This window comes from Haliaeetus albicilla, chromosome 19, assembly GCF_947461875.1.
Source record: "Haliaeetus albicilla chromosome 19, bHalAlb1.1, whole genome shotgun sequence".
NCBI lineage: Eukaryota > Metazoa > Chordata > Aves > Accipitriformes > Accipitridae > Haliaeetus > Haliaeetus albicilla.
The window spans coordinates 28,103,270-28,122,027 of NC_091501.1; the positions used below are offsets into that span (position 1 = coordinate 28,103,270).

Here is an 18,758-nt window from a genome sequence, read left to right on the forward strand (position 1 = left end):
TAATTCAGTTACTTTCCTCTTGTGGAAGAAAAAAGGTAAACAACTCAATCAGGTCCAGTAGCTGAGCAATATTAAAAAAAAAAAAAAAAAAGCGGCTGATGACACCTACAGAAGAGCTAATTTGGTCTGCCCGTACACCTCATCACCTGTACCAGGGCCAGAAACATGAGATCACTGCTTTGCTAGGTCTGCACGGATCATCGTGTATCTAGGACCCCTGATGAAGAAGACGGCTGAAGGTCACCTTTCAAAAGTTCTTCCCACAGACTTGTCCATTTAGCAAAAAAAAAAAAGATGTAGAAAAGCAAGTGATCATTATTTATTTATTTATTTGAATAAATAGTACAATTGTCACAAACCATGCATAACACTCCTGCTGTGATTTTTAGCAAACATAGCATTGCATTGTAACTTGCTTACAGTACACAACTCTTGTCACAAAGCTGGATGTCTCCAGCACATGACAAGTCCAGAATTTTATCTGCAAGGCTGGTTTTTAGTAGTTAGAAATCCAGAGTAAACAGTAAAACAGAGTTAAAAACAGTAGAAAAGACTCTTAAAAAATACATTAATACTGAAAGCACCAGGGTGTGGGGAATAGGGATAAGAAATCCTGTAAGGTTTAAACTGATTTTAAAAAATCTGCCACTGTTGGTTTTTCATCTTGAAAAACAGGTGCAGCTGAGGAATATCTGGGCTTCTTCTGTGGTAATATAACTCACTGGAACTGAGTAAGTCAAGCAGATGCACCTAAAAGGCAAGTTGTATGGACTGGAAAAGACAGATATTCATTAAGTACTTACAAATGTGGAAGCTTTAATGCTGCAGAGCATTCAGCATTCCAGATGAACTCAACAGGATTTGGATCTACCCCACTGGCACCCAGGGAACATATCTAAAACTCCAGTAACACAGAGAGTTCATGAATAACATTTTTAACATTGACTTATCTTTTTGAAAGGAAAAGAAGTATCATGCATATGTAACAGAAAGGCATGACGAACGCAGGTGTTCAAAGAAGCTTTACCTACATTGCTCTTCCTGGAAACTGGACTGATTGGGATGAAGCTCCAGTTCAGTTAAATCCACCCTGCTCCCAATCCAATAAATACAGCGTATACAAGGAAGAGTGAGCTGGCTAGACAGCAAGGAGCCAAGGAATGAAAAATGTGTTTTCCCTGTGCAGCATTTACCAACAGACTTAAAAACATAACAAAACAGGGTATGACAACTGCCCCCAACCTGTTCAGGGCATCAAGCCTGCAGTCTTGACTGACAGGGATATTAATGTAAGGAATGCTAAAAGGGACTCATGCCTCAAGTTGTAGAGGAGGGACTCCGGTTTCTGCAGAGTGACCAGAAACACTAACTGAACAAAATGGGCACTCTTTTAAAATGCGGTAGTATGCTCACATTTGCTCACATGCAATAAAGATGCCAGCTGTATAATCCCATCTCAGAAATAGCCATTTCCCCTCCCAAAGCCAAACTGCTTTTATCAGTCTCCTCTTGTTATTTTCTGTTTGCTTTTGATATTAATATAGCTTGCAATTTCAAAAACTAGATTCTCTGGAGGTCTTTCCCAGCAACTCAGAGAATATAAACAGCATTGGCACTTCCACATCACCTGAAGTGAGGTGGGTGGAATGACAGCTCTTTAATAGACTTGTTTCCCACAAATAACACTGCATTAAACTAAAAGTTTGAGAGACCTTTCGGTTCAATCACCTTCCAGCCTCATGATACCCCTATTTCACAGCACGAAAGTTAGACCAATTTCATTAACTTGCCATGACAGCTGACCCACCAGGCCTTAGTGCCTCTGGAAGTCTCCTCTGTAATAATTGCTAGCGTCATGGTAGAGTCTAGTGGCCCCATCTGAAATTCAAGCCCAATTGTACTACACTCTGTATAAACAGCGAGAGCTCAGCTCCCTCCTAAAGTACAGGCAAGCAATGATTCCCCACAGAACCTTGTAGAGTAGATGAGATCTGAATTTTTCATGGAAAGAAAGGGCAACTTCCTTCCATCTTTTTATTGGAGGTGTGAGGGGAGGTGACCCAAATAATTCAAATACTAGAACTCAGAACCCAAAAATATGAAACAAAGAAGCAGAAGCCCATTTCTCTCCCTTTGAGATTAAAAAATGTTTAAGGAGGGAAGGAGAAAATCCTAAGTGTAAAATCATATCATTCAAATAGCACGTTTCCAACTGAACTCAGAAAGGTAAATAATGTTTGGTCTAAGAAATCCATTCTTAGGTAAAGAAGATGCCTACTTATAACAGGACTCAAGTAAGCCCGTGGAGCAGAGCAATACTACCTGCTTACTCTTTGGGGCTCTCTGCCTAATGTTTCACACCAAATCATGGCTGCCCATAAAAGCTGCTGCTGTGATACATAAAAGCAGGAGTCAAATCTCTCCCCTATGCACTCCAAGGAAAGGAGTGCGGTTATATGCATATTTCACAAATAATTTACTCTGGAAATTACAATCCCATTTCCTTTGCACAGCTCTCCTCAAAAATCTACTCAGATGGCTCATCTTCCAGCGCTCCTTGTACACACTGCTGCTCCTAGCACATCACCAGCCAGGAACAGCTCTACAGGTGAAACCTGCTAAGTACTATGAGGTAACTAGAGTCTACCAGATAAATCCAGCAATCCTTTTTTAAAACAGATTCCCACTAAAATCTGTAACAGCATAAAAGACTACAGGACTAGGCCAGAGCCTAGCAGAGTATTTCTTGGGAGGGCACAGGGCAACTCGACAAAATTAGTTTGAAGCATAACTGATCACTAAAGAGCTTCACATTTAAGTGCTAACCATTGGCTTCCACTATGTATACCACGTCTTACATAGCCCAGTGCAATCCATAAGTACAGGCAAGCTCTTATTTTTACAGGAATTCAATTTTACTGTTTAGGAAAGAAAATATATAAAACTGTTTATAAAAGCCTTACCGCCCAGAACTGTACAGCTGCCAGTAACTCCAACAGGAATGAATCTGACCCTTTAACTCAGCTATGTGAAATGAAGAGTCAGCCTTTAAACTGCCAAGCTCATTATTCCACACGTTTGTTTCAGAAAGGACTGGGGGCAAAATGCATTAATCCAGCCTGTGCCTATTTGACCAGCTCCTGACTGACCTGATTGAAGCTGTGTCCTTAATGGCTAACAGTGGTTCTAGCAACCAAATTTCTCCTAGAAAGGAGATGAAATAAAAAATAGACGTCAAAAGATTAGCTGGTCATCCCATTGCAAGACTTATTCTATGTAAACACTAAACAGAAATAACACTGAGTAGCATGAGGTTAACACAAAACCTGCAGATTTTGCCATTAGCTTCAGATAGTGCTTGTAATCTCCCTCAGCCCCACCCACCCAACAGAACATACAAAACCTTATTTAACAGAAAAGGCTCAGCTTCTAAATAAATTCCAATGCTGAATTTCTACTGCTAACACTTAAGCCTGGAAAATCATCAAACGCCAGTTGCAACCAAGGAGTACGCCAAAGAAAGTCTACTGTAGAATCAAAGAGTCTCCAGCCATGAGGAAAGTCTCATGTTTTCCCTGCTTATTAAAGTAGTTAGTGGTATACTTCCTTTATCAAAATAACATTTGTTGACCATAATAAACAACAGACCCAACAGTATCATCTGGTAAAAGTGTGAAATACCTACACATTTTCAAGTGACCTACAGAATACACATGCATTATTTTTAGTGGGATTGTCATACAAACAGCTACAGAGAGACAACATCAACTGTAGAAAGAATGCATGAAGTATAGCATAAGGCACAACGGGAGCATGCAGAGGGTGTGTTTATTGGAATTTCTGCCTAAGGAGGTTGAAAGGATGAAGACCTCAGCAGCTTCCAGGATCATTCAACATTCTTGTACTTTGTGAACAGGTTGTATAGAACCCTGAGGGTAGACTTCAGATCCAAGTTGACAACATCTGTGGAAGAAAAGGAGAAATCCTTACTTAGCTTTTTGTTCTCCCTTGTTTGTCCTCAAAGGAACAAAAGTCCCCACATCGCTGAGCCACTGGGATTAGCAACAAAAAAACCCACTGAGTTCTGATCTTCCCAAGTCAAGCTTTTTAAACGTCCTACATGATGCACTTCAAAACACCTTCACGATAATACAGTCACAGCTAACTTCTCTGGGAAATGGAAGAAAGATAATTCCCTTCCTCATCTAAAATTGGTTACAGAGAAAGTCTGTTTCTGTCTGAGACCTGGGATAAAGGCTTTGGGAAATACTACCGATAACTTCACTGGCCACAGAACCAGCAAACAAGTAGCCACACACATCATATGAGATACTGAACCTCACACATCGACAACTCTGCAATGATACAGTCCACGAATAAACAAAGCCTGAATTCTCTTAGCAGACTCATAGCTTTCTGTTATCTAATATCCTTTCTTACTATGGTAGGCCAGGGAACAGGTCTAGAACAGTTCTCAACAAAAAGCTTTTCTGCTAGCACCTCCCAACCTATTACTATAATAAAACACCAAGAAATACCACAGTGTCGTGGTTTAAGCCCAGCCAGCAACTAAGCACCACGCACCCGTTTGCTCACTCCTCCCTGCCCCAGTGGGATGGGGAAAAGAATCAGGGCTGGAGGGGGGGAAAGTAAACCTTGTGGGTTGAGATAAAAACAGTTTAATAGGACAGCAAAGGAAGCGATAATATAAATAAATAAATAAATAAAAATAAAATTATACAAAACAAGTGATGCACAATGCAATTGCTCACCAACCACTGACCAATGCCCAGCCCAGCCCAGGCCCAAGCAGTGATTGCCGCTCCCCTGGCCAACTCCCCCCAGTTTATATACTGGCCATGACGTCACATGGTATGGAATACCCCTTTGGCCAGTTTGGGTCAGCTGCCCTGGCTGTGTCCCCTCCCAACTTCTTGTGCCCCTCCAGCCTTCTTACTGGCTGGGCATCAGAAGCTGAAAAATCCTTGACTGAGGATAAACACTACTTAGCAACAACTGAAAACATCAGTGTGTTATCAACATTATTCTCGTACTAAATCCAAGACATAACACTATACCAGCTACTAGAAAGAAAATTAACTCTATCCCAGCTGAAACCAGGACACACAGACATGTAATCCAGGGACTATGGGGGGAGGCATAGCACAGGGAAGGCTGAAGAGGTAGAAAGAAATGTTGGATACAATATGTAAGAAAGGAGGAGGAGGAAGTAAAAAATTAGACAGTAAACAACATATATGGAAGCAGAAGTAAGGAAGAGCAGATAATTAAAAAATCATTCAAAGAACTAGGAAGACAGCAAACAGTTAACAGACTAAGTACAATTACTGTGAGGTCCAGGGGAAACACCTACTGCCTGTTTTCTAAGAATCATTGCCAGGACCTCTCCACCCTTCCCTCCCACCCCATACTGGATAACACTCTAACCCCCACACTTCATCTGGTATTTTCAGTAACCTCTCACACTTTTCTTTCTACCCTTTTCCCTGTATTATTTTACATATTTCATTTATGAGTTTGTATTTTGCATTTGCAAAATAATATTCTCCTGCCCCAAAGAAAGGAAAGATCCTAACTGCTGTGAAGTAATACACCCTGAAAAAACAGACGTCTTACCTGGATAACAGAAATATGAAACACATTTCTAATTCTTCCAGGTATCATAGAAAGTGGCTTACTACCATAGCATTCTCAGTAAGGTAACAGCCAGAGTCAGCATCGGTTCCTCTGTACCAAGACCCAGGTCACTCAGAGACGGATTTAAAATGTTAATTTCACCATGGGAAACAACACTTTGCAACAGCCATGCATTTCTAAAGCTGGGAAATCAAGGCAAATATCTAGAGAAGAGACAACTACCAGCAGATTTGACCCACTGATCCTGGCAGTCACTTCTGTTTGCTGAACAATTAAACAAAACAGTGCTGGCACTATGAAAATGCCAAAAAACCTGGCCCAAACAGTCAGCCCTGTAGTGGTCAGCGATTTGTAGTGTCTGTTTTCCCACTCCTCCCAAATGGTTTTCTTTTCCCCATGCCACCCATTTTCAGCTTCGCACTGAAAGCAGGACGGGTCTTGTCCCTGAGCCACCACAACCTCCACCTCGGCTGACGTGGCCCGGAGCGGTGTAATCAAGTCTTGCAGGGTTCAGCTCCTGCCGCTGGCTGGCATCACTTCAGAGGCAGGAGCTGCCTGTGCTGTAAACCAAGGTCAAGGTGCCAGTGGAGAGAAATAGAAATCTGGAGGGCAGAGCAGAGACATCGCTGGAAGCCAGAAGCACAGCTAGGAAACCAGGGCACATCCCAGGGAGAGAGAAGCTGGGAGTGAGAGGCAGCGAAGCCCCAGAGCAAGGGCTAAGAAAGAGCACAAGCAGAAGCTGGAAGGGGGCCCAGATCCGCAGCACTGTGCTGGGCAGGTACCGTCCATCTGCCCTCATGGAGGCATTTAAGGCTGGCTCCTACTAATCTCCAACAGCAGTTTGAGCTAGGTACCTGCTGCTGATCACCCCTGGTCATCACCCTGAGGAATAAAGGTATGGGAGGCCCCATCACTAAAAGAAGGAATGGACCCAGCCCTTTTATCCGGCAGTGTAATGACACGTAAATTTAGGGTCAGAAGGAACTATTGTGGTGACATAGTCTGACCTCATGTACAAAACAGTCCTTAGAGAACTTTACCTTGGAAATCCTGTATTGAGCTTACAAAGCAACCTGTGGCTAAATTAAAATATAAGCTTAACGTTGCAGTTTTGGATTTTTGGTTTTTATTTTCCTTTTTAAATCTTCCAGTGGCGGAAATTCCACCTCCAACCCTTGACAATTCAGACTGATGGCTAATGACCTTCACTGTTGCAAGTTATACTGTAATTCTAGTTCGACATTTTCCTAACTTTCAGACCTTGTTATGCCTTTGTTTGCTGCATTAAAGAGTATAGTAGTGTGAGATGCATCCTCCCTGTGTGGGCGATTACAGTGTTCTTTACTGATCAGACTCTAGCAGGTATTCTCAGGAACAAGCATATTCTCAGCCTCCCATTTCTTATTTTAGAGATGAAGCATGCACAGTCATAACATTTTATTAGTTGTTGTTGGTAATGTTAACTGCAAGTAGCCATAAATAATCAAAATAGTTTAAAACATTCCATCAATTTAAAACTTTCACAGTCCATAACAACCCCATTAGAGGCTAATAAACTAATCCACTACAACATACTTTTGCTGCAATAACTCAGCATCAAGTTCTGCTGCTAGCTCAATCTACTGAATTGGGCTGGAAGAACAGAGAAGAGGAGCTGTCCTGTATGCTCCTATTTACGTTTATCACCCATACAAAGACACACTAAAATATTAAACAAGACCTCTTTCTTGCAAGCACTGCAGAAAGCATGGGCTTCAGAAATAAAAACTGTGATGTTCTGCTCTAGACAACGTTTTACATGAAAATCCTACAACTAATTCAAGAGGCATTTACTACTCAATTCACGCTAAAGGACATGGATTCACCTAACAGGTTTTCCAGCCTATTTAGGCACAAACAATAGACCAGTATGGCATTAACATGAGTATACTATACACAAAGCTTTTTGCAGAGCATCAGTCTCTATGACAAAATGAATTCTTGTTCCAACACATATCACATGACTGTACTGACTGTCAAGATCCTACAGAGGATTCAATGAAACTATGGTGACAAGCAAAGCCCAACATATTATTGTCCTCTCCACAGGGGCAGCTTTTCAAGAGGAACAGTCAGTTTTACAGGCAATTCCAGCCACACAGACACCACATGAGCACATGCACTCCAACAGCTATGAACTACTGCTGCCGGGAATAAGTACGTACACAGAAGAGGAAGGAATACACACAAGAGACCGTACACCCTGCAGCAGCAAGAAGGAATGTTCTATGAGCTAATCTGGCTCTCTAACTTCTATTAATAATTAAATTCTCAATCAGTAAAACACTTAAACATTTTCTGCTACTTACTGAAACTACACACCTTGTCCAGAGCAAACAAAAGATCTGTTGTTGCCTGTTACAGTATTCTATCACACATGATAGTGTAAGGATATAAGATAGCCCTATGGGAAGGTAATCTCCTCTGTTAGATCAACCGATGAAAACAAAACAAAAAAAAGGACAAGCTTTCAACTAGAGAAGTCTTCTCCTACGTTCTTAACATTTTCTCTCTCTCGAAACAGGCTTACCTAGCCTATCCGGTCTCCTACTGCAATCTCTTTAACACTTCCACTCAAAAAGCTGCCATTCCTGATTGTGCATTTGTATTTCTCCAGCCTCCTTGTCCTCCCCATATACCCCTTGACTCAGCTCCAATGCTCAGAACACTCCTTTACTTTCCCAACTTAGTGTCGTTTCACTGAATTCTTCAGAAGCACTTTTCACACTCAAATTTAAAAGAACAGCACTGACAGGATATATATGCATTTAATATTGTCTTTTGTCTTTTTTTCCCCACTATAACCAGCTCCACTATTTGTTAATCTATTTACTATCACCACTTTGTCTCATTTTAAGTCAGACTGAACATTTCTTGGGGGCTCCTCATTTTTCTTTGTTCTGCGGAAGCCTCTAACACATATGTGGTTTGTAACACCAGGAATAAAAATTGCTCATTTAGCAGTCATAAAGTTTTAATTCCTCTTTTTATCCCTAGTGCAAGCAACAATGGAGAGCTCATTATTAATTAATTTCAAGGTTCAGAGACTTTAAAGGAAAAACTCAGTTTTTACACCTTTCAGTTCTGACTCCAAGTCCACATAAATTAAGAAGAGAGTTTACTATCGGTTCTCCTAAAAAAAACGCAAAAGCCTTTCAGTTATCTATCACTGAAATCTGTTCACAAGAGTCTAGCTGTAAGAATTATAAGAATTAGACCATGAAAAGCTTCCTGCTTGGATCGTTACTGAGAATACCAACTAAATTTATAATATACCACTGAACAGCTCTTGGATCATTCACTAAAGCTAGACTTGTACACCTCAGTGAATCTATTCCAGACAAGAAACACAGGTAAGGATATACCCCAGATACAGACAATGAATACTTCGGAAAACTGTCAAGGGGCACATTTACAACTCCACTTTGTGGTACTACTGCTACGGGCTTCGAAAGGAGTTGCACTTGAAATGTACCTGCTATTATGTCCTTTATATTCAGTTTAAAGCCACATGGCATGTCCATACCTTCAGGGCGAGCTTTTGGTTTCTTCAGTCCTCCATCTTGCATCAGCTCAAAAGCAAAGGAAACATTATGGACCTGAAAGAGGTAAAGTGTTTAGAACCTCAAAGTTATATAGGTATTAAAAACCTTTAATCACATTTTAAAACCGCCTTATTCTCTCTATGCTTGACATAGAGAAATGGTAATTCTATTTAAATCAATATTAAACATTTACATGTTTAAGCATGGCAGAAAGTACATAGGAGAGATTAAGAAATGAAAGCTTGTATCATTATAGGGCAAATATTCACTTTTTGATACAAAGGAGGTAATTTAAGATACCCAAATTTCAAGTGTAAAAATGTGACTGAGTACCACATAAACCAGGAAACCCCATTAAGCCCCAATCTCAGTCTCTATGGCAGAGGCCAGAAAGCTCCCAGTAACAACTACAACAGAGATGTATTTTGTCAAGTTCTTCCTGCCTGTACCCAAGATCAACATTTCCAACTACAAGGCAAGAGATCACTCGCCACCCAGGCAACAAGGAATGTAACAGAAGTGACATAACTGAACAGAGATGAGAAAATACATATGGGTGTGTAAGTGAGAAGAAATAAGGACATTAAATGGAATTATTTTCAAACATTAGTCTTTTCTACATCATTATCAGCTGCATGTCAAGCAACATCAATATCACACCATCAAGGAGCCAAGCTGCTTGTTGCATGACCTTGTGCTAATCCCTTAGTCTCTTGGTGCTTTGGCTTCCTCTACTTAAAAACAGAGACAGAAGTCAAATTAAGTTTCTCTAATGAAGCAAATGCTTCAAAAAATGCTTCGTGATGGCAGTTCCCAGACAGACTGTGCAGTGAGCTTGCAAAACAATCTAGGCACAACTGTATAGAAAGAGCTTCCTGAAAAAGCCACCAAAGATCATACACGAACATAAAGTCAGAGGAAAGAAAATGGACAAAAAGAAAAAACGCAGGAAAGTGGGTGTCTTCTTTCAATCTCTCCTTTGAGGAGTAAACATTATGGTTTAAAGGGATCTGCATAGCAGCTTTCTCATCCACGCTTACTGAAATTTAAGCAAGGTAATTTGGATTATGAATTCTGTGCATTTTTGTTACTGCAAATGACAGTTCTGGAGATACATAGCAAGGGGGAGAGATTTAATTAAAGCTACTCATCTTGAAAATCAGGGAGTTACGCATATAAAGCTCCCCTACAATAAGGACGAAAGGCCCCTTTCACTGGCGCTTATTGCTCAGGACTTTATTAATCTCTTTTTACCTGCTACATTGTGACAAAACCAGTCACTTTCAAGAGGAAAATATTTTTTCCTTTCCCAAAAACACAGAGTCCACCTCTCCTTCTTTGATTTACAAATCCCCTTTCCTCAAGGCAGAGCATCCACACAAACCCACAACATTACTTCAAGAATACTGGATAATCTTTATGAATTTAAACCGTTAACAACAAAATCATAACTGAACAGGTGCTGGATACAACTCCACATCCTGCATTTCGACATGGGCGAAAATTCAAGATACTAGGATAAAAAAGCAGTAGAAATCTGTAAAGGAGAGTTTGTATAAGATGTAACAGAGAACCATTTTCCCACTGCTCTATCAAGGTGCTGTGCAGTATACAACATTTAAAATGAACTAATCCCCGTCCTATCCACAAACTTAATACCTAAAGAAGCCCCTCTTAACAGAGCCTGATTTCCTGCCTTCAGGGAGCCCCTTTAAGCTCCCACATAGCAACTAGTCACCTCCTGAGAAAGTCAACAAACCCTACATAACCTACAGAACCAGCAGACTCAGCATGTTAGCCTGGGTCTGTAACAGCGCTCATTTGGTGCAGCTTAATTTCCTCTTGCAATGCTGGTACGATCCACGCAGGCAAAGCTGGCTTATTCTACCAATGGTGAAGTCCCATCCCTCAGAGAGCAGGTACCTTTGCTGAGGGGTGCTTGACAGCAACAATCTGCACTGAAGTCACTATGAAAACCCAACCATTTTAAACAGCCCTCGCCTTACAGAGCATTCGATCTTTTAACTTTTGCCAATGTTTCCACTCCTGACCTAGCCATCTCCTGCTCCAGCTCAGCCAACGCAATACTTGCATCCTCTCCACTGCAGAACCTGGCAGAATAAAAAGCAGGGGGCAGACGCGTTACTCCAGCACAACCAGGCTCAGAGTATTCTGATACCAGGCACTGAATATACACAGATGTGTGTGCATGTTCAGGAACAACTGCAGAAAGACGCAAACTTTTGGTTATGACAATGAAATATGTTAAGCACTCTTCTCATCGTTAGCACTAGGAAGGACACATGAAAATGGAGCAAGTGTGGGACTAAGACCAAGATACTTATTTCGTCTCCTTCCATCTCTAATACTCTGATTATGAGTAAGACAATCTAAGACTGCAAAGAATCCACTCTTCTTCCTCAAAGCTCATTTTGTCTGAGACACTGTTAGACAGTAAGTCATTCACTCCTTTCCAAACAGAAAGGAATATCCAAAAAAGACAAGTTAGCACATTCTCTCAAAAGTTAACATCAGCAATGTTGGCAATGATCCTGCCAGGAACTGGACACAGAACCAGAAGTCTGTGCTCACAAATTGACTTCAGACAGGCCATTGTTTGCATGCTCCCTCCCTGGCAGGATTAGGGCATCCATCTTGGCTTTAGATCAGCTCCAAAACATGTTACCTGTGAGCATTCAACATACAGTCTCTAATCCCAGATCAACCAAAGATCACGGCTCAGGTACCACCTCTTCTACTACAGTATCTCATTTACATAAAGTAATGATATTTATTCACTTGGTTTGTAGGAACATTAAATAAACTACAGAAAAAGAACTAATGGGTATTAGGCAACTGATATTAATGAGATGAGGGGGCATGTTTTAGGGATGACATTCTCTGACCTTGGGAAAAAGCTCTACCTCCATGTCAATCCCAGTGTACAGGATGCCTCTAAAGCAGAGCTTCCCATCTCTCATGTTTTGTCTTTCTTGCCTATTTACATAGTACATACTAGGCAAGGTCAGGCATCAGCTCTGCTGTCTAGCACAATAAGGCATCCCTGCGCGCAAAAACACTTCAGGCAGTACTACAGTTTAAAAAATCACTTTGATTATGCAAAGTACTACACAGTACAAAGCACTTATTACTGATTTATTCATTCCGGATATTCATGAGCTTTATGTGTTGTTTCATGCTAGTAACACAATACCTTTGTTTTGTAACTATGGGGAATTTACCCATTCATTTCACAAGCAACTTTTAGTGGTATTAACTATCAAGTGTCACAGCCAGTGCATCTTTGCTGCAGCTCCTGAAAAGAAGAATATGTCGTGTTCTGATTTACTGGGCACAAAGAGAAAGGACACAATGACTGGAAAATATCATGTGGTAACAAAGCAAAAAGAATATAACCTGGAGTTTCTACCTACCTTTTGATCAAAACTTTCAGGTGTTAAGTAGAAGTTGTGAAGTGGAACAAAATAGTCTTCAAGGAGACCCATGAGCAAAACCAAGTAAACACCATCTGCAAACTAAATAGAAATACGTATGACATTTCTAGGTGAAAGCATCTGTTTTCAGACAAGCATTCATAAACAAGCAGAACAAAGAATGCTTGGCCCAAATTATGTACTTTGATTTCTACCACTGTTGTTCGCTAGCACAGAAGTGTAAGATGGTTCAGGAATCACAGACTGCTCCTTTCAGGCATAGCAAGGAACTGACAGCAAGTGTAACAAGCATTTAGGGGTTTGTTTCATTTGCTCCCTGGATTGACCTATACCCTTGCAATCACCAGTGCAGCTGAGCAAGGTAAATCAGTCTTTTCTTAAGAGCCTGTTGACATAGCTGCTTTCTTGTCAGTTCTCTAAAGAAAAGAAAAAAACAGGATACAAGGCTTTCTCCCTACATTTGGTAGCATTATTTCCCCTACTCTCATTTCCTGAGCAAAAGAAGCAAGCCCATCAGCTATTGCTATAGCATTAACCTATGCAAGATCATGTGCCAAAGACTATTTAAATTACTTACATACAGTAAATAGCTTTAAGCAGAAGAAATTAAAAGTAATTCACCTGGGAGTTATCTACAATTTGTACTCCTTAGTTGTGCAGACTGTTTGGTCTGAAAAGGCAGGGACTGAAAACAACATCTTCTTTATCTCTAGCCAGTTACCTATTTACTAGGCTACTGAATACTTTGAGGTGAGGTTAGAGTATGTAATCTGTTCTTGCTCTTCCTCACATTCATTTTACTTGCCTGAGGAATCATGCCAATTTCACTACTGTATTTAACAAAGCTCTTTGGGTTTAAAAAAAAAAAAAAAAAAAAAAAAGACTTCCTGGGAAACATGTTTGCACATTATATACTCCCAGTCCTACTACTACAGTACCTGGACATTCAAATCTCTGCCCTTAATCAGAACTTGAAATTAAGTCTCCCCTGTCACAGGTAGGAAGTTTAACTTCACAAAAGATTTTTTTTTTCCAAGTAAAAATAGATTGTTTACAGTTTCAGTAAATACTAAACAATATACTAAATACTTTCAGCAATACTATTCAGTATTCCTACCAATAGGATGACCACTTACTGGCTAAGGGAGGGTAATGTTATGTATTTCTAACAGACTTCTCACTTGTGATCCTGATATGGGTACGTGATATCCCCTAACCTTTTCAAAAATAAATTGTTGGGTACTTCCAAGGCATTAAGCAACAATTTCTTGTGACAAATCAGATCCAGTCACCCATTTATTTCAGCAAAGCTATAAAATAGCAGTGAATGACTGGCATTAAACTAAGCCTGGCTCAAACCAATTACCTGTACTGCTGGTATAGTTCTCTAGATGCCATGCTTATTTTTTTGCCAGGACAATAAGATAACCATCTCTCCACAGTTCAGTGAACTCTGGAAAGAATATCTGCTTCTGCTAAGCCAAGCCCATGACTGAAAATTGCTGAATTTTATCTGTAGAGTGAGAACTACCCCACTGACACTGAAATTCACACTTGAGGTTTCCAAGCACATTCGGCACCAGTTCTGCTCTAGAGACGGAGAACTCCTCAGAGCAGACGGTGGTGGTTGACAGTCACCTCCGCTATCTTGAGACAAGCTAACCTGGAGTCAAGCCACTGCAGCACAGGAGCTCTGAGTCATTAATCCACGCTGCTGAGAAGCAAGCACAGTGCATGTGCTCACAAGACAGCAGAGTAAAGAGGAGGATATGAAGGCCTTTGCTGCAAGAGCAAAATTGTTTCCAGTCCCACTTTGATGTGATCAAAGCTAGTACTGATATCTCTATGACAAACTGCACATTGCAGTCCACACTCCTCCCAAGAGCCCCAGGCACCCAGCGATGAAGAGCTTGTATCGGTTCATCATGAACCCTCACAGCTAGAAAAAACACAACCCACCATCCACCCATAACTATACCAACGGCTTTGCAGAACTCCACTTTGATACGAGAGACAAGCTTTCCTGAAATCCAGCCATATTCTACAGTCATTAATATGACGCTATTAAATATCCAAGAATTTCACCTTATAATACAAATCAACAGCAATATGAAGTACATGTAAACATGAGTAAAGGAAGCAAGCATCAGCAAATGTCATTGCTACTTAAAACACAGAGCTCTTATCCCCTAAATTAACGTGCCCAACAGTTCCATAACAGGGTTTTATGGAGCGAGGGCCTAGATTTGCAATTTACACAGTTAGATTACATACAAAAAGACAAAGTCTCCTACCTGGGTTTCTAACTCCGTTACTTCCAAATTCAGTTTATTCAAGTGTTTGTTCACAAAGGTGATCAGAGACTATAAAAGAAAACACCAGAACCAGTGATGTTAGATACTATAGTCAGTGCCTATGTGAAAGGGTTAACATAATCTTTTAAGACTTTTTTTTAAAGCTTAATAAATATGCATGTGTGCTATTTGCTTTTGCATAAATAAGTACATAAAACAACTCAGTTGTATAGTCATTTTTGTTGCACCGTATGCCAGAAGTCACCAGATGGTGCTATTACATACAGCTTACTAGTTATTTTTCTTAGCACATAAAGCATACTTTAGTGTCATGGGAAAAAGCTGTGATGACATTGGTTCTTTTGTAGGTTCTTCGTGAAGATGAAGCAAGCAGTTGGTGCATTCACTGTCCACACCAATCTATTCAGGTTCTTGGAGAAGATCCACTGCCTGGGAGCAAGGCATCAGCAGCACTGAGCTAAGACTCCCAAGAGAAGATTCCAACAGTACACTGTCCTGCACACACCTCTGTTCCTGGAGTGATGTGTGTATATCAATTAGCAAATTACAGTCAGGATGTAACCCAAGTCTGGCATTTCTAGTCCCATAGGAAGCAGACATCCAAGATCCTGCTACTATGAGCCGGATTACGTGCTCATGTATTGAAGCACAGAGATCTGCCAGCCTGCTTATAACATTTTGAAACAAGACATAGAATTGGGTGTTAACACTTTCATTGTGTGGACAGAGTTAACTTAATTCTCTATCAACTTTAAAAACACTCTTCTAGAAGATGTTTCAGACTGGAAAGATAAAATCTTCCAGAGACTTCAAAGCATTATTTTAAATGCATACATCCGCTGTTTCATACAAAGTGAAGGGACAAATTACAATACTGATCTTTGCATATTACTGTTCTAATAAATAGCTTAACAGCCATGTTGGAACAACATGGAGTCTCTTCCTTATGTGTTCTCTAAAACTAACAAGAGCTGGCAGAGATCAACACCTACTTTACCCCTCCACTCTGCCTAGCACAAAAAGCCATGTCAAGAATATGTCTGGATAGGCATGCTTTGCGATGATGCTCAGCCTTGGAGGAGAAACCAGAGGACCATATGAATTAGCGTTAAGTAGAAGAACCCTGGGACAAAAGCAACTCTTCTGTAAAAGCTTTATATTTAGTAAACTTATTTATGGGTGAATCACATTTCAGGGTACTGTGGAAAAAATCTTCCAGTTATGGAAGATCATCTTTAGTACAAGAATGAGCTGAAAACCAAACAGCGAGTGCTTCTTGGGGAGACTAAGGCTGAAGACACACGCATGACTGTGGCTGCCCTAGTGAAGGGGTCACCACTTTAACGAGCCAGCCGCTCATTAGCCTCCAGCCCAGCCCCTCCTCGCTGGAGGACAGTGCCTGGAATATAAAAGCATGTACAACTGTCCAGTCAGAATGATCTGTACCACTGCAGAGTACTACAGAGTAGCTTTTTCTAACCTGCGTCATTTTGATTGAATCCAGCAGCACTACCTAGCACTACCATTAGAAAAGCCTTGGCCAATAAACCAGCGTAATGAGACAAGCCTGACCGAAGCCAATGAATCCAGGTATCACCTGGCTTTGAAACAGTGACCTCTGGGGGATAAACACGCTTCTCACTATTTCAGCATCCTCTTCTCCTATCTATCTCCTATCCTATTTTCCAGATCTTTCTGGATATCTTTCCAAAACCATAAGAAAAAAAGCAATGTAGAAAATAAAACTTGAATTTTATTTTTTACCTTTTTGACTACGCTGAGTTTGTCTGGTGCATGATCAAAAAGTGTGTCAAAGGCATCACGCTCTGGTTTTAGGGGGGGGAAAAAAAAATAAATCAATACACCTCCAACAGCCAACTATGGGAAGCAGGTTATGTGTCCCAAGCTTAAAGGTCTTTCTCAGAAAACCACATAACAGAGACTCAAGCTAAAAGTTATCACCTTATTTTGGTGTCTAACTAAATGCCAGAGCAAACTCCCCATGGAATTTTAGAGGTAACTGAAAATAAACATACCATTCACTGATTTCCCTTTTCTGCCATTCATAACTAGTCCACAAAACATGTAGGTGGAATCAAAATTAAAATGAAACACAAATTTTGACTATGCCCCAATCCTAACTTAAATAATGAGCCACTGAAACATCACCTGGTTTTGATGCACTACAGCTACAGTGATAGCTATGGTTGCATCCACCGCTCGGTGTCAAAATCAGATATTAATTTGGTTAATTTAAAATTACTGTTAGTACCCCTGACTTCAGGAAAGCTTAAAACTGAACATGAGTGAACCTGACTCAGCAGTGTAGGAAAAGCAAAGCTTACATACAGTATGAACATTTAAATTATGTTTAGACTTTCAAAGCATTGCATAACAATATCTAATTCAATCTAAAATCTACTAAATTGACTATAGTAGTGCAACATTTCACATTGTGGCAGCTTTGGGCTGACTGAAATTTTCCAAACACTGAGCTTTTTGGATTACAACTGTCATCATCAGGTAAATCAAGAAAAAAATGGAAATCTAACCAATTGCAGTTGCATTTAGTAAAAAAAAAAGCATTAAAAAATGCTGGAAAAGTGTGCAAGTTTTAAGTTGTTAAAATTTTCAACATAATTTTTAACAGTTTTTCCAATTTCAAATTCTTTTTGTTTCCCTTTTAATAGTTTTCTATTATTAAATAAACAAACATATTTATTATCCAAATCCCTTTCGTATCTGAAGAAATGTTATTTAGTCCCTATAGCACCCTGACATTACTTATTTTCCAAATACCTTATTAATCATTAATATAGATATTCTGCAAGAGGGGAAACGATAGCGTTCACATATTGCAACCGGGGAACAGAGAAACTAAATTACTTGTTCTTCATCAGGCACAGTCCTTTACAGGAGGCCACATCTCTTCAGTGAGAAGTGGTGACTTGATGCCAGTAACAAAACTAAATGCAAAAAGAGAAGTCTCTTGGCAGCAACACCAAAAAAATTGGGTTTTGTTTAGAAGACCAAATCTACGGTTGGCAAGGTATAAACTGTAAAATCTAGTGAACATGGAGGAGATAAGATACTCCACGCAAAGGAATTATAGAGGGCTGACTGGCTGCTGAAAGCGGACAGATAAACAGAGCTTTCTTAGACCTGGTACCATACACCTTTGCTTCAGTAGTTTTCATGTATTCATTTGTATATAAATTAAATGGTCACATCATGAAGAAGGTGTAACTCTTATTGCTGGGGGTTGCAAAGATTTTTTTTACTTGCAAGCCACTAACAACAGTACTAGGAAATACTGCCCTGTGCAGCATTTTCGCTACTCATTACTTGCAAATGAAAACAAATCAACAGAGACCAGTCTAAAGAGCACAAGCAGTATACTGGATGATCTGGTTCTACCCATTACGCTCCACATCTCTGTGGAGTAACAAAACCTGCCTGCGCAATACATTCCAACCCCACAGAATTGCTCAACCTATTGTCTTGATCTGCTGAAGGAAAACAGACAAGATTTCTGTGCCTGACGCAAATTAAAAAAAAATTCAGTCAACTTTGTTACTTACCAAATCTTCCCATCATCATCCTGCAAGTCAGAGCATTCAAAAATATCTGGTTAGTTCACAAATAATCACTTTGAAAAGACAAGACCATGGGCTTAACGGGCCTTTTCCTGCAAGATGCCGAGGGATAACCACTCCTACCAAGTCAGGAGGCTGAGCATGTTGCAG

The 18,758-nt window shown here is 40.2% G+C and overlaps 1 protein-coding gene across 3 annotated transcripts in view; it reads right to left on the reverse strand.

Annotated features, from left to right (window-relative positions):
- Positions 1 to 309: 309 nt before the first annotated feature.
- The window catches only part of PARVB (parvin beta), a 67,307-nt gene continuing 48,858 nt past the window's right edge, over positions 310 to 18,758 (reverse strand). For all 3 annotated transcript variants that reach the window (XM_069806955.1, XM_069806958.1, XM_069806956.1), the window contains exons 8-13: positions 18,594 to 18,613; positions 16,777 to 16,838; positions 14,992 to 15,060; positions 12,677 to 12,778; positions 9,224 to 9,296; positions 310 to 3,963 (exon numbers count right to left, since the gene is read on the reverse strand). In XM_069806955.1, coding sequence (XP_069663056.1) covers positions 3,887 to 3,963; positions 9,224 to 9,296; positions 12,677 to 12,778; positions 14,992 to 15,060; positions 16,777 to 16,838; positions 18,594 to 18,613 — 403 coding nt within the window. In that variant the 3' untranslated portion in view covers positions 310 to 3,886. The remainder of the gene's footprint in view (positions 3,964 to 9,223; positions 9,297 to 12,676; positions 12,779 to 14,991; positions 15,061 to 16,776; positions 16,839 to 18,593; positions 18,614 to 18,758) is intronic.